This window comes from Argiope bruennichi, chromosome 11, assembly GCF_947563725.1.
Source record: "Argiope bruennichi chromosome 11, qqArgBrue1.1, whole genome shotgun sequence".
NCBI lineage: Eukaryota > Metazoa > Arthropoda > Arachnida > Araneae > Araneidae > Argiope > Argiope bruennichi.
In genome coordinates this window covers 67,590,739-67,617,998 of record NC_079161.1, presented here as the reverse complement: position 1 = coordinate 67,617,998, position 27,260 = coordinate 67,590,739, and the positions used below count along the sequence as shown (strand labels likewise).

Here is a 27,260-nt window from a genome sequence, read left to right as displayed (position 1 = left end):
AAAAATTAAATTAGTGATTCATTGATTAATAATAAACTGAATTAATCACTTAATATTAAACCGCAATATCCAATATCCAATATTTTGAGTTACATGAAACCTATTATTTACATTAATTTTTTATATTCTTATTTTTATATTAAACGCGAATATATAAAAAAAAACTCATTCTTATAAAATAGTGCTTAAAAGTAATTTTTATAACTTATTAAATTTTTTAAAAAAATATTACAGAAATAAAGTTAGTATCATCCAAAAAAAAAATTTTTTTTATTTTAAAATGTGCAAAAACGATTTTTGTTCCATAGTATACTCTAAAGTTACTGAGGGAAAACTTTAAAAATCATTTTAAATTTTAATTTAATATAAAATATTTTAAAGATTCTTTCTTAAAGAGTAGCTCTCTTTCAAATGAAGTAATTATGTGCCAAATTTTGTAACTACAGATTAAACTATCAACTCTTTAGAGAATCGTACCATTTATTGATAATAAAAATGCCATCTAAAAATATTATGTTATTTTTAACTAACATCAACATATATCACAAGAAGCATAATTTGGCGTGTTTATGTTACTGATCCATGTTTTTTATTATTATTCCAGAAGAATTAATCTCAGTTTTATTTAGAATTGTCATTTTTTTTCTGTCTTTTCTAGATAATAGCACTTATAATTTTGTTTGGTAAGGACCATTAACTTAATTTTTCATCGCTTTTTCATAACACTTTGTTTATGATACTTTTGGGGAAAAGCACTGCAGCTTGCGCCGTCATTAATATAACCGTTGTTTATTTCGGAATATAGTTGTAATGTACGCTTTATGTATTTATAATTACATCAAAACACTGCTAAGTCTGTTTAAACTAGAAAAAAAAAAGAAAAAAAATGAGAAGGAAAATAAAAAAAAACTGTCGCATTAGTGGGTAAGCTATTATTTCTGATTATTATATTTAAAGGAGGGGGGAAAAAAAAAAAAAAATATTTTTTACTTTTATGCAAACGATTTATTATATAAACAATTTTTATTTTATTTATTATCATTATTTATCATGCTGTAAACAAATAAATTTTTAATCTTAAAGGAACGTGATATTTTTGTAATAAAATTAATGGCAAACATCAGGAAATTTAATTTGTTTCACATTTATAAAAATAAAATATCGCACATTTTTTTAACTCTCTTCTCAGTATGCCTAAAGTATTCTTGATGTTAAATACGCTATTGGAACAAGATGTTAAATACCAGCTAATTGATAAATGAAAATAAATTTTAATCTCATACTCGTGGCGCCATCTTGTAGTGAATTAGGAAACAATATATCTTGACATTTAAAAATTAGAAAATAATGAAAATAAATGAAATAAAAAAAACATCAGATGTTTAATATAATATTAAAAGTGTGTTTTTAAATCTGATTTTAATTAAATTTATTTATATTAAATCTTTTTTCAACTTTATGAAATATGCAATGAATTAAATTATTTGATACTTAATTGACTTGAATTAGATGCTAGTTCGAATATTCTCTCGTCTGTGCGTCCGTGTGTATGTAAACACGATTATTAACAACGCAAGAAACTAGATAAATGAAATTTCTCATTTGAATATCCCTAAAATTATGAATCTGCATCCAATTTTGGACTAATCCATCAATTTGTTGTCGGCTTGTCTGTTTCTGGATACGTGAACTGGATAATTTAAAAATTATCGAGCTAGATGGATGAAATATTTGATACTAGACGCTTTTGGCGACCAACTTGTTGACCAGATTATTGAATTTTTAGGCTATTTAATGATTAATTATAAAAGTTTTTTTCAAAAAAGTTTCACCTTATTATTTGATGCGATTGGAAAACATGAATTCACTTAAATCAGTTTATTGCGTATTAAAAAGTGTATACATTATAAAATAAAAACGGAAATGAAAATCCTGCGATGGAGTTAGTGATTGGTAAAAACATCCAATTGAATATTTCAAAGATGAATTTGAATTCTGTCTTCTTATTTAAAAACATTGTTTCAGATAATGTGCCAAATGATTTAAAAAGTCATTAAATTTAAGGGAAATCATCCCATAGAAATGAAATAAATATTATCAAAACGGTATTTTTTAAACCTTATGATAATACAATGATTACTTTTTGTAAGATAAGAAAATATACTTCCATAAGAAAAACAGCAAGTACCCGCCTGGCAACGGTTAAGCGATTAAACTTTCTGTTTGAAACCTATTTCTTGATTTCTTTTATATCTTCTTTCATTCGACTGAATGGACTTTTGGTGATGCACACAACCCTTTCTAGAATATTTCTAATAATAGTTTGCTGCTCCATGCATTATATAACCGAAAAATTGAATTAAACGTATCTTTAAAAACATTCAATGAATCAATCTGAAATTCATTTAATGGTTTGTTGAATTTGGATGTTGCCATTCGACATAAAGTAATAACAGCGATTTCTGTGCCACGTACATTATCGTTTTATGTATATAGATGCGATTTACTCCCAAATTATGGATCTAATTTAGATTTTGCACCTGATCCATTCGGTATTTTGATCCATGACTCACTTGATCCATGTGTATGTAGATATAATAATTCAAAAATGCAAATATGAAATTTAATTATGTGATTTCAACATTTATGAAATTCGATACGCGATCTCAATATGTAAATACCCGGTTTTTAATAAATCGAGTAGAATTTTAATAACTCGATCGAATTTGTTTTTAATGGATTTAAATAAAATTTACAAATGTTGGTCCCAAGCGATCAATGAGAAGAAATTCAAAATGCATACCCGATTCTCCCCACTGTTTAACGAAGCTAAACGCAAAAACGTGGATTGGGAAGATATAATTTGAAAGAAGACGGTTCTTTATTGTCTCAACGTACAAAAAAGTAGGGAGTTGAATACCCGAAGTAATTACTCTATAGAACTATTCCAAAATCATTTTCATTGATTCATTACTGTTTTTTATTATCATGTGAGAACATGACGTTGTTTTGATTAAGCTCGTAATTGCGCAGGCAATGAATAAAGCGAGTTCGCAAATTGCACAGACTAACTCTATGGTAAAGGATACCGACGTGCTCTGATTGGTCTATGCCTTGGCATCTTTTTGGCAATGCTTGGCACTCATAATAGTGTAGTTATCGCTTATTTGGCTCAAACCTTGCAAAACTGTGCCAAACTGTTTTCGATCTTTGTTGATATTCTTGAATCCATTCCTAAAATGGATTCATTGTGTAATGGTATGTGTTATAGAAATGCAAGAAATAAGTATTCAAAAGAAATGTATTAACTATTTATATATTTATAAATCTTAATATTAAGTTAATAACAAATATCAAGATTAATAATTAGATTGTTAATAACTATATGAATCTAAATATCTTAACAAATATAGCACATTTGCAGATAGACATCTTATGGTAATAATTTGAATACGAAATTAATAAATAAATATCTCCTTATTTTATTTTGCATGAATATTCAATAAGAATTATAATGATTTCTATTCCGTTTAATGTCGTCTAAATATCTTAATAAATATAGTATATTTGCATATAAATATTTTATGGTAATGATTTTAACGTAAAAATTTATTTAAAAAATTGGCCGATCATTTCCCGTAAAATAAAAGCTTAATTTCCAAGTCTTATTTTAATAATACTTCACAGAAAAATTGCTACCTGTGCTAATTCTTTATTTACAAGATCTGAAATACGAAAAATAGCTCTATTCTCATCAATCTGAATTATTTTATAATTGTATTTCTCTGGAAGATTTAATTCCACCATTTTGAAAAATGACAGACAAAAAAAATACGTAGAAACCAAACAGGGTTGTAACAGCTACAGCATAGAAAGTCTGTGTGAAAGAAATCGACCAATCAGAGCACGTCGGTATCCTTTGCCATAGAGTTAGTCTGTACAATTTGTGAACTCGCATGAATAAAGCATAAATAGCAATTTTCATCATCATCTTTTAATCGCATCTATTTTTTATCTGCTTTTACCAGTATTGCATTATTATTATGTATGCTTCTTTGAAAATAGGTGCATTTTTTAAAGCTTGACCTGCTTTTACCAGTATTTCGTTATTATTACGTATGCTTCTTTGACAGCGGATGCGTTTTTAAAAGGCTAATGTAGAACTATGACATCATAGCTGTTATTTCATCTCAAAATCGGTCGAGCTCCAAAATTTTGTTTGCCAGCTAGAAAAATTGAAAACTAAAGTTTAAAAAAATTATCATTATATATACAGAGAGAGGGGGGGGGATGGAGACCGATACAGAAGTCTCGCGATTGTTTCAAACCGGTTTAAACTGGTTAATGACTTAAATGAATGAAGACAAATAATGACGTAAAAGATAATAATGTTCTCACATGATAACTTGAAATTTGCGATCGTAGATTTCATTTTAATTTTTTTGATATATTCATATTTTTTCCTAAAATTTACTCTTTTTCTCCCTAAAATTTCCTCTATGTTTCTTAAGATTTCTTCCCATTTTCCCCCCAGCATTCTTCCTATTTTTTTAAATGTTCTCATTGAACCTATTGAATGTATACCCGATGATGATTCATCAGCATGTTTCTTTTTTTCCAGGGAATCACTTTGAAAGTGGACGAGGAAGGCCGGTGCATCGTGGCCAGAATCATGCACGGAGGAATGATTCATCGGCAAGGTATGACTCCTTTCATTCTTTCTTATTCCATCAAAGCATACTTTCAATTCTTTATCGTTTTCATCCTTTCATCACTTATTTGATGACGTGGATCATTTTCATTTGATCCGATTATTCGGTTTAAGGTAGATGATTATATTGAAAAGTCGATTTTTTTCAGTGAAATTATGGTTATTTTTATTTGCGATTCTTAATGTTTGAATAAGTTTCTTAATGAAACTGTTAGAATTTTATTTCTACGCCTATTTATGCTGAAGTTATACTGATTTTTATAATTGCATTTACGCTTTAAAGCTATTTTGCATGTTTAGAAATTTTTCTGAATTCTAATCTTTGATAGAATGTTCTTACGAAGAAGTTTATTAATTGAAATCCAATGCATATTTTTTGCTCAAATTTGATATAGAAATTTCTCAATATGTTCTGCAGTTCTTGAACTGGAGAATAAGTAATTTATTCATTTAGAAATATTATGTCGTTGTTTTAGTACTTCACAATGTGGAAAAAAATTGAAAATTTCATGTTATTTATCAGTCGAATCCCAATATTTAAAGAATGCTTATTTTTAGTTCAAGAATAATATAATATATTTCTTAAATTATCTGCATAAGTTTAATTAAATAATTAAATTAACCTCTAAATTAGAAGAATTTGCTTTATACCTTTTTTAGCCGAGAAAAAAAAGCTATATTTTTCAATTTTTAAAAAACGTTTACCACTTAATTGGAATAGTTTTGTTTCTTAGACGTTTTTAAATCCTTTCTTATGTAAATATTCAAAAATATAACTATTTTCGAATGTTTTTCAAATTTTTTTATTCCAAAACCTAGTCACGTATCTTAAATGAAATTGTGAAGCATTTTCTTATTCGAATTCAAGTAGAATGATTCCTGTGGATCTTGCCATGAAAAAATTCCCACCATCAACAAAACTAATTTATTTTTTTGTATAAAATGTTTAATGATTTTATTAATTATATTAATACTAATTAATATCTTAAATTATGTATATACGTTATGAATAAAGTTTTAGAAAGTTTATGTTTTAAGACCTTATACTCCTGAATCTTTATGTAAAATAGGTTGAAAAAACACATATAAAATCAAAAATATATCAGTTAAAAATCAAACGTATTGCGAAAATCGTAAAAAAATGAATACTTGGCTAAAATGAGGTATAAAGAAAAACATTTTATTTTAGACCTTCTATTTATCAAATGATTTGATTATTTGATAAATAGATAAGTTTAATTAGCAGATAGTTAAAAAAAAGTATTAGCTACTTCTTGAACGAAAAAATAAGTTCTATTAATATCCAATCTTTTTATATTAGAGTTCAACTGAAAAATAGTATAAAATTTTCCACTTCTTTCGCACTGAAAAGCATTAAAGAGATTATAAAGACCTTTTTACATCAGTAATGGCTTATTCTGGTACAAAAAACGGTACAAAATAATATTCCATTCCGATACAAAAAACGGTACAAAAAATATATTGAAATATATTGAAGTAATATATTGAAATATTGAATAGTAGAACATAATGAAATCATTTGAACAAAAATATGAATTCGATTTTAATTTATTATTCCCCCCCCCAAAAAAAAAATCCAATCCATTCTGTAGCATACGATGAAAAGTCAAACAAGTTCTATACTAAATAAAGACGCTTTTTTTACTACACAAAAACACAGATGTACAATTCCAAAACATACCGAAAGCTTACACAAGAAACAGCTCTTTCAGCACAACAGCTCTTGCAGGAGACCAACAGTTCAAAATGAGACTTCGCTCAACTACTCTCTCTCAGTTCGGCTACTAATACATAACATAACATAACGCCATCCTGTGCCCCCGGTGCCTATAACACTAAGTTATCTAACCAGTTGGATGAGCACAAGATGGAAGGGAAAAAAAAAAAAGAAGATAGAAAGAAAGAGACGACAGACCATCCAGGGTTCTCCAGAGAGAATCACATTGGTGTCAAATCCTACATGACTATATTCAATTTTTTGGTGATGTAATAACTGGATAGAGGGGAAAAGAATACTTAAACAAATGGTGACTTTGAGTTGAACTTACAGGGAAATGAGATTACTAACTGAAAAATTGATAAATTACATTGAGAATATCTGTATGACATATATTAGCATATAAGTAATCACTAAAGAGTCAGAAATCTGTGGCGTCCGTCTGAATCCTGTGGTTTTGATTTCCTTCGCGAGAACTGCACTTTTGAGGGACTTTTGAAGTTATAATTTCGGCTGATTTTGACATGTGGCATTTTGGTCTCAGCTAATGTGTAGTCTTGAATAGGTCTTGGTATTTGTGAATATGGTTTACTATGGAGTGGATCTTGCCACGTGAAAGGGTATTCGATGCAACTCTCCTGTACCATTCTTCTTCGAGACTTGTTTCTGGCTTTCTCATGTGCCCTGACAGAGTCAGTAGGCATTCGGTGGCATAGTGAATTGGGGATCCTATCTCCCCACAGCTACAGTAAGGAGAGTTGGCCAGATGGAATCTGTGTAGGTATGTCGGGAATGGACCGTGTCCAGTGAAGAAAAGGACATCCGTTCTGACAGACTCCTTTCAACTCTGTCTCTCGGCTTAGTTTCCTTAAGATGCGAAAGGGGATTCTAGAACAAACTCTGAAATTCGAGATCTAATGATGATATCGCCAAGATTCTGGAATATGTTTTGTCCTTCATTTTTGTCAAATTCTTCGCCATGAACCAAAGTCATTGACCCAACATTCATCCAGTATCCGTTAGAGATATTTGTAAAACTGTCTTCTCTGCAATGGAACTAACTGGGTAGGAAAGTAGTACTACAAATTTGTAACGTTAGAAAATCTTTTTTTTCTTTTTTTTTTTTTTTTTGAACGAAGATTTCACCAAAATTTGGAATTTGACAGAATAGCAATTAAGGATGTAAACTACCTTTAAATTGCAAATTATGCGAATATAAAGGCGGATTTAATTTTCTAAAGAATGACAGTAAAAACAAAATTCAAATGATTTTATAAAGAAAGTTGTTTAGAGCTTAAGAATATTTAAGGAGAAAAAAAATTCGATAATTTCATCAAAAATCGACGATTCAACATCTTAATGTATAAATAGATCATACATAACATAAATTTTCACTTTGAAAGTGTCGTCTCTTAAATCTAATAATGGGTTAGATGTTCTCAATTAATCTAATTATGGGTCCATCATATGAACATGTAAATTTGTTGTAATCTAATTATGGGTCTACATATTTTAAATCTAATAATGGGTTAGATGTTCTCATTTAAATCTAATAATGGGATATATGTTCTCCTTTTATTGTATTCTGGTACTTTTTTGTCGTTCCATCATCGGTTAAAAAAAACTGTCTTTAACATCTACATTGTAGGTCTGAAATAAGTAAATTATTAAAACGGAAATTCTGGTTGAGGAATAAGAAATAAGTTATTCTTTTTTTCGAAAATTATGGAATCATATCCGTTCCTTCCTACAATTCGTGAGGATGCATATAATTATCATTATTCATTAGAAATAAACCAGATGTATTACAAGGTGATACATTTGGGCAGTTATTTTGGTTTGGTTTAGTTATATGAATGTCACGTTTTGAAATCAGATTAGGACTTTTTTAAAAACCAACAATAATTATGAAACATGAGCATATAATGAAGACGGCTACATGAGGTGAAACTGTCTTCTCTACAAACTTTCGCTCCACATCAGAGGGAATACATTTGAACCAAACGGATTTAATATGCATAGATCCATTTATAAGGCTGGAGTGTTTTTTTTAGTAAAATCAGGTTTCGAATCTGGAGCCTTCAGGCCCAGACACCTTACCATCGAAGCCGACACCTTACCACCTGAATACCACAACTCTCTATGCCAATGGAGTAAAAGTGCCCGCTCAGTCAGATTAGTCCAAGAGAGATGATTGTTGAAATTCAAATAGTTCAGTGATGAAGTGCATGTACCTGTCCAAATGTGGAAAAAACCATCCACTGTTATAACATTTATATCGCCTGAAAGAAAATATAAAGCACTCCATTATTAAATCAATTACGTAAAATCATATTATTAGCAATAAAAGGGCTATTTTGTGATCAACCCTTTTAATTTTTAATCCTGATCAATTTTTAATCATGAGGATGGCACCTGAATCAGCACATTTCCATTCCCTATTTAGCCATTGTACTGACGAGAAGATGTTTGATTTTACTCGATGTTGGATTTAACGTGAACACAGGATTGCACATCATTGATAGATTTCGAACCGGGATCTTTTAGTTCCGACACCGAGCCCTCATTTCATGGTCGCCGCAACCCTAAACTCTGCATACTCTAGTTCTAAAATAGGACGATGGTCAAAAAAAAAAAATGTGAATATAATTCAGATTTATGTTTCTTCCGAATACTTAAAAGATTCTTCATAAGAAGGACTTGAAAATAATCACATCCACCAATGTGACCTTGAATTGGAAAAATAATTTCATTTTTCCAGTTCAGTGCTACTCCTTTCCACTTCAGTATTGCTCTTTCCCAGTTTAGTGCTGCTATTTTCCAGTTAAGTGCTACTTCTTTACTATTCTGTATTGCTCTTTCCCAGTTTAGTGCTGCTCTTTTCCAGTTTAGTGCTGCTCTTTTCCAGTTTAGTGCTACTCCTTTACAGTTCAGTATTGCTATTTTCCAGTTTAGTGCTGCTGTTTCCGAGTTTAGTGATGCTCTTTTCCAGTTCAGTGCTACTCCTTTACATTTCAGTATTGCTCTTTCCTAGTTCAGTATTGCTCTTTCCGAGTTTAGTGCTGCTCTTTTCCAGTTCAGTGTTACTCCTTTACAGTTCAGTATTGCTCTTTCCCAGTTTAATTTTTCCATTTAAATATTGTTTCTTTTGTTTCTGTCATAAGTATTGTATTGTATTGTATAAATTATTAAGCGTTTTGCTTACGTTTTTTTATAGCAACCCTGCATGTTGGCGATGAAATAAGAGAAATCAATGGAGTGAGCGTCGCCAACCAATCCGTCGAAAGTTTACAAAGGATGCTTGTAAGTAAAATTTTGAAAAACTTTTTCTGTATTTTTCCCACAGTATCTAATTTTTAAAAAAAAAATTGTGGTGCGATAGCATCTTTTTAGCAGTCGCTATGCAACTAAGTGTACAGATGTTGATAGCCAGCATAATGTGTGCAAAGAGCAATCAAAATGCACGTTGGAAATACCTTGCGTTACAAAACATGAGAAATGAGTTTGAACAACATCTTAGGGTTTCAGGAGGAGTTCTAAAAAAACTGATCAGTTTCCGTTTTAAGCATACATTTTTTATTCAAAATATTGATTATTTGCAATTTAAAAATAAAGTTTGTCAGCTCCAATATTTATTATAATACTCTCTTTTGTACATATTAGAATTATGTTCAAAATTATTTATCGTGGCAAAATAATAAGTTTCGTCTATAATTTTACCTTTAAACAATTTGAATGATCCTCAACTAATATATAAAAATAACTGTTACTATATCTCTGTAATAATAACTAATAGATTGGATATTGTTATTGCACACTTTTATTTATATTTACTTTTTCGCATTTCTAAAAATGAAATTGACGCACATGAACAAATACGGCTCTTGAACCTTAAAACCAAACCAAAATAAAGATGAAATTTTGTATCTTTATTATATATGCTAAAGTTTTGAAATTTTATGCAATTGTGTATTTTAGAAGATAAAACTCTATTGTAATATTTCCAATACTTCATTTATCAGTCAACCCAATAATTTAATTAAATTTTGATCATATATGTGTGGCGCCATCTACCAGTGAATTTGTAAATTTATTGATTTCAAGATTCCATTATATTTTTAAAATTAATTACTAAAAAATAGAAAATAATTAAAATAAAAAAAAAACTTTACTTTTAGCGTAATGTGGAAGTGTGATTATTAATTCTGCTTTTTATTGTATTTAATTTATCCAGTAATCTCTAAGAAGGAGTCTCCTTTTATGTTTATTTTCTGTATAAAAACTTCATGCTGATATTAAACTTCCAATAATGCTTTTAAATGACAACAATCATAATTTCGAGACAAAAATATGAAACTCAACTATATGTAGAGATGACGAATATTTTAAGAGCGGTTATTACGTAACCAATATCAAAAAGTCACAAATACAAGTGATCAATACTTTTCAAAGAGGGGTGTGATTCAAATCCTTGATACGATCTTACTGGTGATATTTCGATTACAGGTTTTGGATCACAATAGAAAGTATCAATCGATACGATATCACTGAAATTAGCCGGAGCGGTGACTTCATTGGAAAGTAACAATCGATACGATCTCTACAATGGAAGCTCTCGAAAGAAATCTGTGATTGGATTGAAAAGTGAACGGACCGGTTATTGGAATTATCGTATCGTATCATTGAATTGCATATCACTGAAATTTATCGGAGCGGTGATTTCACCGGAAAGTGCGAAGCTTCACTGGAAAGTACGAAGTCACCGCTCCACTTTACGGGAGTGACCGATATTCGTATTTGATGATGCACTATTCCATACAGATCATTTTAAATTGCTCTTGACATGATTGACTTTGATTACATGTATTCTGTTTACTGCTGGCGCCATCTATTGGTAAAATATAAAACTAAAGTAAACATTTTAAAGAAATGACATATATTTTTAACTCACCTTTTCCAGAAAATGGTTCACTCTAATAAATAAATTAAATAAATAGTTTTGTGTAAAAAATAAAATTTAAGAAGTAAGCTGAAACAGATAAATTAATTCCATCACACGTTACTTAAATTAGTAAATTAAGTATTAATTACAATTAATAAATTTTATATTTAATATTAAGTAATAAATTTAAATTAATAATATGATTGAAATAACAGATATTTGGAACGCATATTTAAAAATAACAATAGCAATATTATTTGTTATTCAAAAAATCGCGGATTATGTATCTCTAACTATATGCATAAAATATAGAGGATATCCGAGAAGCATCAAATATATTAGAATATTACGCAAAAATAAAAAATATAAAAAACTCTAATAACAAAAATGTGTTTTCGATAACATGCATTATTAATCCGGCACCTGAAATTTCATTTCCCTTTATTATTACTTCTCAGAAACCGATAGATGGCGCTAGGTGTAGCCTATTGTGGATTGTATGAGAACGTTCCAAACAGTTATCATATCAAGAAATCTTCATATTTAAATTCATATTATTTTTTTCATGAGAGATTGTATGAAAAATTGTGTAAACCAGAACAAGTTGCACGAATTTGCGGTATTTAAATCTGCGCAACACATTGTTCCTTTTCCATTCATAATTCCGCAGATACTGTAAATGCTTTTGGACACGTATGCCCAATCAAGGGAACTCACATCAAGACTTATTAACTTCAATAGTCCCATTGAACATAAGAACTATCAAATTCGTTTTTTTTTTCTTATATTTTCTAGTTGTTGTTTTTTCCAGTAATATTTTAATGTGCTCGTGGCTTTTCGGACATCCTTCTGAAATGACGTTATTATCTTATGTTTTTATCAATAATATTATCTTGTGAATATTTTGCTTCCATTAATTGACTTAGACCTTTTATTCTTTTGCAGCGTGAAGCCCGTGGCAGCGTGACCTTCAAGATCGTTCCAAGCTATCGCAGCGCCCCGCCCCCTTGCGAGGTAAAGTTTTTGTATGCTAATGAATTGCCTGAACTCATACGACAAGTCTGTCAAGGATTGGTGGCCAGCTAAGATTCTCATATTTGCTACTCCTTTAAAGCAAAATGCTGGTCATTAATGGGTCGGCTTAAATCTTTTGTTTACTTAAAGTGAATGTTTTGTTAATTAACATATGATAGTATAACAAATATCTTAATCCCTACAATTTACTTAGTTTAAATATTACTGAATGTTTTAGTGATTATATCTTATGCTTGCTTTTTTTTCCGTAGTTTTAATATTTTCTAATGCATTTTAAATAGAAAATGTCGTGCTTCAAAATTCAATGTGCAAACTATTAGAGAAGTGGAAGAGCTATATATACAGTGGCTCAAAAAATTGAGAGTACACTTTACTTTTACTTCATAAATCCGACTTTTAATATAAATAACACATTACCGGGAAGCGCAAACATGATTTTATTTTTACACATAACAAATGGTTTAATTTAGAGTAAAAATAAAGAAAAATCAACAAAAAATTTCTAAATTGAAAATTTTCAGAAGCATTTTAAATAAACATACGCAGAATTTTCCCTCAAAAAATTGAGAATACACCAATGAAATTTTTGCAATATCACGCATAGAAATAAATTGTCACTATTAAATTGCATGTCTTTTGGCTCTTATAATGGCCTCTAAACGTCATGGTACCGATTTGACCCATTTTTGGTGGTATTTGAAAATATTTTACCCCATTCTTCTTGCACCACTTGTTTTAAATGCGTTTTGTTTCTAATTTTGTGTTTTTGAACCCCTTTTTCGGGTATGGCCCACGAATATTCAATGGCATTGATGTCGGGGTACTGTGGTGGTGTGTGTAACTGCTATTTACAATGAAAAAGACACTATATTTTGAAGTTACGTGTATTCTGTTTGGGATCGTTGTCTTACTGGAAAAGGAAATTTCCATCTAAACCCAAATTTTTAGCACTTTTCTTTAGATTGCTGAGAAGTATATCCAAGTAAACCGTATCATTTATAATGTTATCGATAAAAATTAAATTTCTTACCCCGGATGAAGCCATGTAACCTCAAATCATCACGGAGTCACCATCATGTTTAACTGTAGGACGTAAATTTTTTTGGATACAAAGCAGTATTAGGCTTTCTCCATACAGTAAGATGGTTGTCATTGCCAAAAATGTTGAGGTTTCTTTCATAACTAAATATAGATCTCTTCCAAAGGTTATTGGTCTTCAATTGATGAGTTTTTGCAAACTTTAAATGCTTTTTCTGCATTTGCAAGCATGTGAACAGTTTCTCTCTAACAATGCTACTTTTATATCCAGCTTGTTTAATGGCATTTAGCACAGTTTCAGCACTTACACTTCTGCCTATGATTTGAAAAGTTTCTGCAACAAGTTGGATGAACCATATGGTAGCAGCAATCTAAAGGAAAGTGTTAAAAATTTGGGTTTATATGGAAATTCCATTTTCCAGCAGGACAACGACCCCAAACAGAATGCACGTAACGTCAAAATATGATGTCTTTTTCATTGTAAACAACAGTTACACACACCACCACGGTACCCTGACATCAATGCCATTGAATATTCGTGGGCCATACCCGAAAAGGGGGTTCAAAAACACAAAATTAGAAACAAAACCCATTTAAAACAAGTGGTGCAAGAAGAATGGGGTAAAATATCTTCAGATACCACCAAAAATGGGTCAAATCGGTACCACGACGTTTAGAGACCATTATAAGAGCCAAAAGACATGCAATTTAATAGTGACACTTTGTTTCTATGCGTGATATTGCAAAAATTTCATTGGTGTATTCTCAATTTTTTGAGGCAAAATTCTGCGTATGTTTATTTAAAATGCTTCTAAAAATTTTCAATTTAGAAATTTTTCGTTAATTTTTCTTTATTTTTACTCTAAATTAAACCATTTGTTATGTGTAAAAATAAAAACAAGTTTGCACTTTCCGTTAATGTGTTATTTACATTGAAAGTCGCATTTATGAAGTAAACGTAAGGTGTGCTCTCAATTTTTTGAGCCACTGTATATAATCCAACCAGATTCACATAAGACTTTTTAGCTGAAAGCTTTCTGCGTACGAATAAGGTAGGAGATACTCGAGTAACATGTGAAGTGACAATGCATAGTCTTGACTCAAAATTGAAGCATCCACCATCTTAATATCCGTTAATTGTTTTATATCCTTCATATACAATCAAAAAACTTAAATGACTGAAGTGAGAATCCAAGTACAACGTTGATCAGCAGCGCCTTCTAATTCATTCGGTTAGCGTTCCATTTTTCTGTGAGAATGTTCTTTATTTTCTACTTTTCATAACAGTTTGTACTTTGAATTTTAAATCATCTTCTATTAAACAAGACGATCAAAACATTAACTGAATGTTAAGTAAGTCTTGAAGACGAAACATTTAATCTCGATTTTTTTTTGTAACGATATAAAATATTTAATTTAAAGAAGGTCATTTTAAATAGATGAAGACAGATCAAACCATTTTTGTGCCAAAAAAAGTTTGTATATGATCAAATGCCATTCAGATTGGTTATTTTCTCCTTATTTTCTCAATAAATCTCATTTCCCATCAAGTAAATATTTTATAAAATCGATAACTGTTTATGCCTAGATTCTGTAATCGAGTTTTTAGTTTAAAATCGTATTCAATTCATAAAATGTTTGTGGTAGAATATTCTTTAATCAATAATAATGAAAAAAGTTAATGTTTATTTTAAGACAATAAATATGTGTTCACTACAATAAAAAAAAGCACAAAATAAATATCTTAAATTAACAATAATGATAAAAGTTAGTGTTGAATTTAAATAAAAATGTATCATAATGAAAAATAGTAAGGAAATATCATAAATACTAATAAAAGTTATTACTGTATTTAAGGAATAATAAATCTGTATCACCATTAAAAAATAATTAAAGCTATGTTCTATATAAATAATGATGATAAAAGTCAGAGTACTCTTGAATAAATAATAACATCGTTTTACAATGAAAAACAGTAAAGAAGCGTCATAGATAGAAATGATTATTAAAAATAACTGTTGTATTTAAAATGTAGTTTATTTGTGTCACAGTAAAGAAAGAAAAATTGTATACGAACAATAACGATAAAAAAGTTACAATTACGTTTAAAGAATAAAAATGTGTATCAATGAAAAGCAGCAAATAATAATAATAATAATTAATGATTAAAAGCTAATATAGTAAATGAACAACAATTAAAGAAGGTCTTATGAAAAAAGGAAAGGTAAAAAAATCGTTGACTTTTAGGAGTGATAAATTTATGCTGTAATAAAGAGCTATAAAAAATGAAAAAAATGAAATTTTAATGTAACTTATGTACGAAGTAACACAAAAAAACATTTTTTCAAAAGAAAATAATAAAAAAAGTCTTAATTCCACTCTTTAACACTTAAAACTTAAAAGGCGTCTTACCTTATTACTAATATGAATTGGTGATTTTATATATTATGTATGAGATTACAAAAATATTTTGAAAAAATTTACACAAAAATGTAGAAAAAAAAATAATTGCAATTCTTATTCTGAATTCCTAGTAACTTGAAGAAATTTATATTGACGACTTTCGTCGAATATAATTTCTAAATTATTATTTCAATAACTTTATTAATAAAAATATCAAACATTCATTTTTTATTTTATTTTTCTTTTGTTTATTATCGTGTGCCATGAATTTAAAACCAAAATTTGAACTAGAAACCGATAATAGACAGAAAGCCATACCTTGCCATGTTGTTAAATATTATATTTGTTTTTATTTTATGTGTGTTTGTATTGTGTTTTTGTGTGCCATTCGTATATTAAATAGAATTAAAACTGAAGCATATTTTTATTAAAAGAGTAAATGTCCATAATTTAAAAACTCTTTGTTTGTTTAGAGTGTCATATTTTTGCTTTAAATTTTATATATTTTTATCATAAATATTTTTTTACATTTTGTCTCAGAAAAATCATAAAAATAAACTTCTAGCTTGTTTTTTTAAAAAACTTTTTGGTGAATATTATTGATTATTGAAGTTTAATTTAGAACTGTTTTGCCCTAAAACAAATAATGATCTTATCGAACAAATATATCTTAGTTTTAGCGTCAACTTCTGGAAAAATTAAACACAATTTTTTAATGGCCATTATGTTAATCGAAGCATTTTTAGATTTTTTTTAATGTTAAATAAATAGGAGAATTTTGTTATTAGATTGTTGTTACTATTTCATGGATCTCTTGCTATTTTGCTTGTTCATTTTTTAATTTTTGGTGCATATAATTTATTATTAACGATTAATTGTTTTGCATTAGAACAAATATGTGGAACAAACAACCTCCTCAGTTTTTACGTCAATTTTGAGAAAAATTAAGAAATATTTTTAATGACCGTTAAATTAATCGAAACATTCCTAATTTTTTTAGAAAAATGTTAAAGAAATAAGAATATTTTTTATTCGCCTCAGCGTAATCTCCTAAGGCAATGCCAAACTAGATTTCTGAGAGGGGGGTTTTCTAATCCGTTACCAGATATTTTATTCTGATTTTAGTATAATATCTGTATAGGTAATTTTTAATTATAAATATTATTTTGAAAAAAAATAGCAAAACATTTAATTACTAATCACTTTCAGCTAATTATTAGTTTCAGTATATCACGTATAAAAAAACTGGAAATTTGTATTAAAAAGTAATTTTGAACAAAACGGTAAAAAGGGAAAAACTTTTTAGTGCAATGTAAATACTCTAATTCGAAATTTGCTCATACAATTGATTTGGGAGTCAGTCAGTCAAATACAGAAAAAAACCTGGACTATATAGATCTACAAAAGAATTTGAATACATAAGAGAAAATGTTAAGAATAATTTTTTGAAAATCAAAGAAATTTGATATTCATTTGAAATTGCCCAACTACATGGCCCTTGGAAATCAAGTGAAAACACAACATTAGATTATTCTGAGAAAAAGCTGCGAAAAAAAAAAAAAATCCGGAGATTCCAAATACCCCTAAGTTGGAACTCCGAATACTAGAAGCAGTTGTTTCTTTTGCTTATTTTTTAATTATATTTCACCGCCTATAAAATACACTAATTTTCTCAGGAAATTAAAAAAAAATTAGTATTTTCCAAAATTTTACTAATATGTTGTGATTTGTATAAAATCTATTATCATAAGAAGTAGATAGAGTTCAAAGTTGATCTCAAGACTGAGGAGAATAAATGAAAATTAGCTTTTTTTTTTCTTTTCTTATATTTGCTTTTTGAATACCTTTTATCTTTAAAAAATGTAAGTTTCTTGTTTTAGTGTATAAGTGAATGTTATTAATTTATTGTTTGCAAAATGCATGAAGTTTTTTAAATTCTATTTCTAAATTTTGTTTTGAAATGTGTTTTATTTTTTTGTCCTGCACGTTATGCATGCAAACAATGGTTCTATTATTGTTTATAAATTACTTAAATATTGTCTGATTTATTTAATTTATTCACTGTCAATAAATTAAATTCTTTAGACTTTCGCTACTTAATATAAATGAAATCATTTTTAAATCATTCTTCTATTTCATTTTTTAATTAATTTACAAATATACTTTATTTTAAGTAAAAATTCAGTTTTCTTCAAAATTCTGTTAATAATTTTTAAGATTAACTTAAAATCAAAAACCTTTTTTTTTTTAAATTTTTAATCTTACATTTAAAGAATAAAAAATTCATAATTATTCCTTTCAGAATTAATTTGAAATCGAAATTGAGAAAAACATTATTTAATTTATTGTATCTACTTAAGTTTAAAGAAATATCTTAAAAGAAATGTTGAGTTTCTTTAAATTGTTGTTTAGATTTTTAAAAAAGATGCCTGTTCTTTTTGTCTTATTGATATATCTAATACATGCTTGAAAGCGAAATGTTATACAATTTACATTCCATTTATTATATGCATTCCACTGATATTCTGATTTTGTGTTTTGTTCTATTAATATTCATTTAGAGTTAATTTGTAGAATGCCATTGCATGCCATTATAAAATGGGCATTAGAATTTTATAGCATGTTCGTTTTTGATTGAATATATTTGCATATATTGCTAAACATTTATAAGGTTTTAACAATAGTTGTTAATGTTGAAGTCATAATTCTTGTATAGAATAGAACTTGGCAAATTCGAACGTTTTAAATACCGTTTGTTTTTTTTAGTTCCATGAAATTTTTAGTTCTATGAATTAGTTCCATGAATCCATTAATTCAATGAATGAAGTTCCAGAATTATCTGTTTATATATATATTAATATTTCATTTTTAATTTTCATTTATTTTGATTCATTCAAAGTAAAAACTAAAAATTGTAGAATATTGGTTCTTTTTTTCGGAATGATTTTCGCTAATTCAACAGCTTTATATGCTGTATTCTTAATAATAATAAGTGAACATTTTAAATATCTGTTCAGTTAAAAACAATGTTAATGTATTTAAAAAATTTTGAATATAATGTTACATGTAAATTCTGTTCTTTATTTTGAAGCTTTATTCAATAATATTTGAAGTGTTGTATGTCGTTAATTCATTAAAATAATTTCCTTTTTCGAAATTATCACTTTTAAAATTATTAAAATCTAATCATTATTATTAATAATTATTTCAATTTATTTATTAATTATTAATTATGTAATTTTAAAAATTAATAGGTATCCACACATATTATGTATTTATTAAATCAATTACTTCTGTTTGTGTAATAATTCTGAAATACCGATAAAAATTGATAAATTTTAAAAATAAATTCTTTCTGTGTTTTTCAGTTAATATTATTCGTTGATTTTAAAAACTATCAAAAGTAAATTTTTTTATTACAATTACTTCATTCTGTGCAGTAATTTTGTATTATTCTTTAAAATAATTAAATATTAAAAATAAAATACACCTAATTTTTAAATTATTTTCTTCTATTGTTCTAAAAATCGTAAAACAATAGCTATTATAACTATTTATTACAATTAGTTTAGCTTACTTATTAATTATATATTATTTATTAAAACCCGTAAAATTTAAAAATAAATTTATACTGCAATTTTAAAATGTCATTTTTTGTTCTAGGCCCAATTTTCTTTAATTCGAATTATTGAAAAAATTGCATAATGTAGTCCAAAGCATTTCGAATTAGCCAAGTTCAACTATATTGCATAAAACATCCCAATTACTTATTGCATTTTTGTTATTTTCGATTACTTTATGACCTGCCATATTTTTTTCGCTTACGGCTAGCTACTTGTATTGTGAAAACTCTGAAATAAAAATTCTTATTTTTTGAACTTTGAGCTTCTGTGGTTGTCTTTTGTGCACTCATGTCTGTTTTCTCTTTATTCAAAGTAAACAAGTGGTTTTCTTGATTAAATGTTATTTCCTGTATGGGTTTGAACCTTACTTAACTTTTCTTTTTATTCTCTTTCCATGCTGCTATAGTATTTCAGGATAAACCCTCCGCCTATTCTCGTAAGTATCTCAAAAGCCATTCTCTGCTAGTGGGTAGCTTGCTGCATGCTTTCTCTTGAAAAATTGTTTATGACAGAGTTTGTCAGTTTTTAAAATCAACCACTCTCGGTGATAAATTGTTTTAGCCATGCAATTTATCATCTGAAAATGTATATCACAATGAAAATGGCGACGAGACAAATTTTAGTTTGGAGTTCGTTAAAGCTTCAAAAAAGAAAATATATTATTAGGCCATTTTTTTTTAAACCTCTAAGCGGAACAGCCGGCCTTTTCCAATTTTCATGTTTGTCTCAACAATCAATTATTTATGCGCATATGTCGGCTTCGTTTAGCATTAAATAATTTTATTTCTAATATTCTAAAGCAAAAGCTACTTTTAAATAAAATATAACACATCTTACACGGTGATTAAATATATTACATTATACTCGACATCTTTTATCATCTAAAACGTCTTTTTTCATAAAAATGAGAATATGAATTAAATAAAACGATTTTTAAAAGCCGCTGATAACTAATTTTCTCCATAACAAATTTTTACCGTTTATAAATTGTTGATCGTCTGCTTTAAAGTTTTATTTTAACGAATTCCAGAATTTTGAAAATATATTGCTATTTTCATTCTGGCACATTCTTTGTTTGTTTTCTTTTTTCTTCAACAACTGAAAAATTGTTACAAACACTGTACATATTTTCTTTTAAAACCAGCAAAATCAAACTAGAAATGGCAAAAGGTATTTAAAAAAATATTTTTTAATTATATTTTTCAAAAATAATACTTTAAAAAATAAAATATAAACATACAAAATAAAAATAGTATCATAGTATCATCATCATAGGGCAACTGCGTAATATCTACAGTGGCTCAAGAATCCGAAACTTGATAAATCCGACTTTCAATTTAAATACCACATTTTCGGGAAGTGCAAACATGCTTTTATTTTTACACATAACAAATAGTCTAATTTAGAGTAAAAATAAAGAAAATTCAACGAAAAACTTCTAAATTGAAAAGTTTCAGAAGCATTTTAAATAAACATACGCAGAATTTTGCCTCAAAAAACTGAGAATACACCAATGAAATTCTTGTAATATCACGCATAGAAACGAAGTGTCACTGTTAAGTTGCATGTCTTTTGGCTCTTATAATGGCCTCTAAACGTCGTGGTACCGATTCGACCCATTTTTGGTGGTATCTGAAGATATTTTACCACATTCTTCTTGCAACACTTGTTTTAAATATGTTTTGTTTCTAATTTTTTTTGTTTTTGAACCACTTTTTCGAGTACGGCCCACGAATATTCAATGGCATTGATGTCGGGGTAGTGTGGTGGTGCTTGTAGCTGCTGATTGCAATGAAACATACACCGTATTTTGACGTTACGTGCATTCTCTTCCGGGTCGTTGTCCTGCGGGAAAATGAAATTTCCATCCAAACCCAAATTTTTAACACTTTCCTTTAGATTGCTGCGGCCATATGGTTCATCCAACTTGTTGCAGAAATTTTTCAAATCATAGGCAGAATTATAAGTGCTGAAACAGTGCGAAATGCCATTAAACAAGCTGGATATAAAAGTCGCATTGTTAGAGAGAAACCGTTCATCAGCATGCAAATTTAGAAAAAGCATTTGAAGTTTTTAAAAACTCATCCGTTGAAGGCCAATAACCTTTGGAAGAAATCTATATTTAGCAATGAAAGAAAACTAAACATTTTTGGCAGTGACAGCCATGATACTGTATGGAGAAAGCCTAATACTGCTTTGTATTCAAAAATTTTACGTCCTACATTTAAACATGATGGTGACTCCCTCATGATTTAAGGTTGCATGGCTTCATCAGGGTTAGGAAATTTAATTTTTATAGATGACATTATAAACGATACGGTTTACTTGGATATACTTCACAGCAATATAAAGGAAAGTGCTCAAAATTTGGGTTTAGATGGAAATTTCATTTTTCAGTAGGACAACGACCCCAAACAGAATGCTCGTAACGTCGAAATATGGTGTCTTTTTCATTGTAAACAGCAGTTACACACGCCACCACAGTCTCCCGACATCAATACCATTCAATATCTGTGGGCCACACTGGAAACAGTGGTCCAAAAACACAAACTTAGAAACAAAATCCATTTAAAACCAGTGGTGCAAGAAGAATGGGGTTAAAAAAAACTTCAGATACCACCAAAAATGGATCGAATCGGTACCACGACGTTTTGAGGCCATTATAAAAGCCAAAAGACATGCAACTAAATACTGACACGTTCTTTCTATGCGAGATATTACAAGAATTTCATTGGTGTATTCTCAATTTCTTGAGGCAAAATTCTGCGTATGTTTATTTAAAATGCTTCTGAAATTTTTCAGTTTAGAAGTTTTTCTTTGATTTTTCCTCTAAATTAAACCATTTGTTACGTGTAAAAATAAAAACATGTTTACACTTCCTGGTAATGTGTTTTTATATTGAAAATCAAATTTATCAAGTAAAAGTAAAGTGTACTCTCAATTTTTTGAGCCACTGTACATATTTCCTTATTTCAAAATTGTAGCAGCTATTCAATTAATCATTATATTTTGAAAATTTAATAAAAATTGAAGGAAAATTGCATCGATGTGAAATTAATATAATGAAAACAGTAAAATTTTGAAGATGGTACAAAAATATTTTTTGTGGAATAATTTACTCAGATTCTTCAACCTTTGTTTGTAAATACAGTGCTTTCCCTTCCACTTTTTCATATATTCATTCAATATTACAAGTTTCATCTTAGGCTTCGTGGTATAGTGAAGAAAAAGCAATGTAAATTTGGGACCTTTTCTTTGTATAACTTTGTATCTTTGTATAACTGGTGTAAAGTCTCGATCCAATAAAAGGTAGCGTTATGATCAAATTCTTTATTTACAGCTTAATTTACATTACAGTTCATCATCGAGGTTGAATGAGTTCTAGGTTAAATGATTCTTATTTGACACAACAAGGATAGTTCCTCGAATACTTTCGGAGAAACCTTCCAAGGAAACTGCTCGCCGACTCTTAGCGTTCTCGCAAACAGGCGTAGCTCCAGGGATCCACCGAATCTTTTTGGGTGGAATTCTAGTCGGACACTCCGCTCTCTGCCTCAGTGTTCACGATTCTCCCTTCTCTTCCAATCTCCTCGCACTCTTATCCTGTTCCCACCCTCATTCACATCGGACCATTTTCCCGGTTATCCAATAATCGTTCAGCAACAACTTCACTGGTCTACCGTCGACCGTGGGAATCCGTTGGGTAGCCACCCTCCACAATGTAAAGAATGCAGGTTTACATCTGTTTCAAATACAATGCAGGTGGGGTCCCTTATCTGGACTCGCATTAATTGCCCAGATGTTCTTACTTTAAAGGGGTTGACCACCTGGCACTTCTGGAAGCACTTACACTGCGGTAGGGCGTCGTCATTGCTGATACTGTTGTCTGGATGCTAATTATGGAGCGTGGGAAAAAGAAACGTCACCATGGTCAAGCAGGGAAGAAGCTGAATCATTACACCGGATAAAAAAAATTATAGATCTATAATCATGGCATTAAAGACAGATATCAAATTCCATTTACTGTCTGTTTTCAGATATATAAATCAGCCAACACTTGAGCGCATGCGCCTGAAGGTATTGATTTCAACGTTATAGGTATAAAATATTGTTGAAGGAAATATTTATCTTTTTATTAATCATTATGTTAAAGCATTAGATCACGTTTTTGATTTTTGATAATAATAAGATAAAATAATACTTGAGAATAAACTTAGATCTAAAGAAGATAAAGAATACTGATTAGTTAGAGATGCCTAAAAATTGGAGAATAAAAATGTAGAATCCGATGTAGTTGTTAGAGTCTGGGGATCTTTTAACATTTGATTTTGCAATATCTTTGGAAATTTTTGAAAGGTAAAGGACAGGTGACTATTGATTTCATACCCATTACCCATGAGATATCTATTATGTGAAATAAAAATTGAGGATAAATTAAAAGAATTATTCCTAGTTAAAGACTTTAAACATTTTTCAAAAAAATATTCAGTAAAACATTATAAATCGATTTTTATATTCTTGAATACAAAATTTACGAAGAAGAGTTATTGTAGTCATAATAAACATCGGATTTGAGATTGTGACTAATCTTCATGATTTAGATTTCCGTGAGTCTAAAAACACATTTTTTGAGCTGTGTCTGTCTATCTACGGAGACGATAATTCAAGAATGCTCTGACATCGGATTTGAGATTGTGACTAATCTTCATGATTTAGATTTCCGTGAGTCTAAAAACACATTTTTTGAGCTGTGTCTGTCTATCTATGGAGACGATAATTCAAGAATGCTCTGACATCGGATTTGAGATTGTGACTAATCTTCATGATTTAGATTTCCGTGAGTCTAAAAACACATTTTTTGAGCTGTGTCTGTCTATCTATGGAGACGATAATTCAAGAATGCTCTGACATCGGATTTGAGATTGTGACTAATCTTCATGATTTAGATTTCCGTGAGTCTAAGAACACATTTTTTGAGCTGTGTCTGTCTATCTATGGAGACGATAATTCAAGAATGCTCTGACATCGGATTTGAGATTGTGACTAATCTTCATGATTTAGATTTCCGTGAGTCTAAAAACACATTTTTTGAGCTGTGTCTGTCTATCTATGGAGACGATAATTCAAGAATGCTCTGACATCGGATTTGAGATTGTGACTAATCTTCATGATTTAGATTTCCGTGAGTCTAAAAACACATTTTTTGAGCTGTGTCTGTCTATCTATGGAGACGATAATTCAAGAATGCTCTGAGCTAGATGGATGTAATTTCGTATACTGACTTAATACTAATTTTTTAGATTTCTACCGAATTTTAAACAATATCCATTCAGAGTAAGTCTGTATGTCCATTGTTCCAATTCGATAACTGCAACACATAAAAAAACTAATTAGATAAAATTTCATGCACAAATTGAACATTTAAAATATAAATCTGTCTCAGATTTGGAATCAAATCCATTAGGGAATAACCATCCGTCAGTTTATATTTTTGGACACCTCTAAATGGGATAGATAAACATTTTTTTAAAAACGTAAAAGTGCTGTTAAATAAAGTTTAATTCAAGGTTTAAGCACTTAAAAATTTATGGGCTTTAGTTCGAACTTTTGGATGCTTAAACGCAGTAAATAAAAAAAAGGATTTAAATAAAGGAAATCTGGCATGTTACCTTGTGATTGCAATTGTATTTATATGTCAAATTTTGGTCGAATCCAATAATGGATTGACCGTCTGTCAATCTGTACATTCAGGAACTTGTAAACACGATAATTCAAAAATGCAATGACTTAAATATATCAAATTTGGTAGGTGATCTTGTGACTACAATTGTAGTTCTATGTCGATTTTTGGTTTCAATTCGTTGAAAATAGTGAATTCTAAAGGACAAATCAATTTTCGGTATTAGTGTATTAATAGCATGCTAGCAATTAAACGCCAGGAAAAAAAATCGCCACAGATTGAAAGCTAGACTCAATTAAAACAAAGCATTTACATCAAAGGTCATTATTTCGTAACTATTGTTCACCAACGCCATGCAGAATTAGAAATATCGATTAAAATTGCAATTAATACAGAAATATCGATTCATTTTACTACATTACGAAACTACCACTATCGTATGCGGGGATACAAAAATATATACACTCACGTACTTCACATTTCTGCTTAAGTTCCACAATTAAAAGCAAGAAGAAGAAGATTTTTTAGGCACCTTTATTAGGTAATATGTAAGAAAGCTTTTGAGGGACTGCTCCTGCTGGTTTTAATTTATTACTAAATAAAAAAACAGGTCAGTTGTACATTAGGTTCAAATTCGTGACTATTTGTTTCATCTGAAATGTTTTCATTGCACTTCACCATTAAAATTTTTTCCAATAATTGTTCTTCTACGCGCGAATGATCAAATGTAAGAAGTGTTCTTCGACTTTCTCGTTTTTGCCTGACAAAGGTACCATCTTCCCGAATCAAAGTTACTGAGAACGCCATGAGTGCATCTACATGTATAAAAAAACGAACGTACATGGCACAGAGATAGCTTTTATTACTTATTAACCGTCTTTGGCGACCCGTTGATTGTCAGGGATTAATGATTGCAAAAAATTTAAATTACTTTCTCGATACATTATTTATAAGCGTCGAAATTTTATAGACATATATTCCATAAAAAGGCATATATTTTATATACATATATTCTAGAAAGAGGCATATATTTTATAGACATATATTCCATAAAAAGAGACATATTTTATAGAGATATATTTTATAAAAAGATACATATTTTATAGAGATATATTTTATAAAAAGACATGCATTTTATAGACATATATTTTATAAAAAAAACAGGCATTTTATAGACATATATTCAATAAAAAATATATTTTATAAACTTATGTTCTAAAAAAAACATATTTTATAGACATACATTCTATAAAAAAACGTGTATTTTATAGACATATATTCTATAAAAAGATGTGTATTTTATAGACATATATTCCATAAAAAGACATGCATTTTATAAACATATATTCTATAAAGAGACATGTATTTTATAGACATATATTCCATAAAAAGATATGCATTTTATAGACATATATTCCATAAAAAGATATGCATTTTATAGACATATATTCCATAAAAGAACATTTATTTTATAAACATATATTCTATAAAAAGACATGTATTTTATAGACATATATTCTATAAAAAGACATGTATTTTATAGACATATATTCCATAAAAAGATATGCATTTTATAGACATATATTCCATAAAAAGATATGCATTTTATAGACATATATTCCATAAAAGAACATTTATTTTATAAACATATATTCTATAAAAAGACATGTATTTTATAGACATATATTCTATAAAAAGACATGTATTTTATATATATTCTATAAAAAGATATAAATTTTATAGACATATTCTATAAACATATATTCTGAAAAAAAGGCATATATTTTATAGAAATATATTCTCAGCATATTATTTCAAAAGCCTTCTGTCATTCTGTTCATCATGCTTTGCATTTCTCTAATTTTCTACCTACACCTGCTATACATCCAATTATATCTCAGGAGGAAGCAGTAGTATTTTAAAATTGAAGCACTCTAAAATCGTTTGATTCTGAACTTTATCCTTAATTTTATGTACAGCTAAATATTAAAAACTTATTGAAAGTATGCCTTATACTGAGGCCTACTCAACATGAAAAAGTAAGCCACCTTCATATCTTAATCAGAACAAAGAAAAAAGAATCGAGATGA

General features: G+C 28.8%; 1 protein-coding gene across 5 annotated transcripts in view; it reads left to right on the top strand.

The window, feature by feature from the left end:
* Window positions 1-27,260, top strand: part of LOC129957168 (peripheral plasma membrane protein CASK-like) — a 666,946-nt gene that overhangs the window by 613,696 nt on the left and 25,990 nt on the right. For 3 of the 5 annotated variants that reach the window (XM_056069349.1, XM_056069354.1, XM_056069353.1), the window contains 4 exons: window positions 4,622-4,700; window positions 9,667-9,752; window positions 12,337-12,405; window positions 19,897-19,926. In XM_056069349.1, coding sequence (XP_055925324.1) covers window positions 4,622-4,700; window positions 9,667-9,752; window positions 12,337-12,405; window positions 19,897-19,926 — 264 coding nt within the window. The remainder of the gene's footprint in view (window positions 1-4,621; window positions 4,701-9,666; window positions 9,753-12,336; window positions 12,406-19,896; window positions 19,927-27,260) is intronic. The other 2 variants (XM_056069352.1, XM_056069351.1) reach the window with 1 other exon arrangement.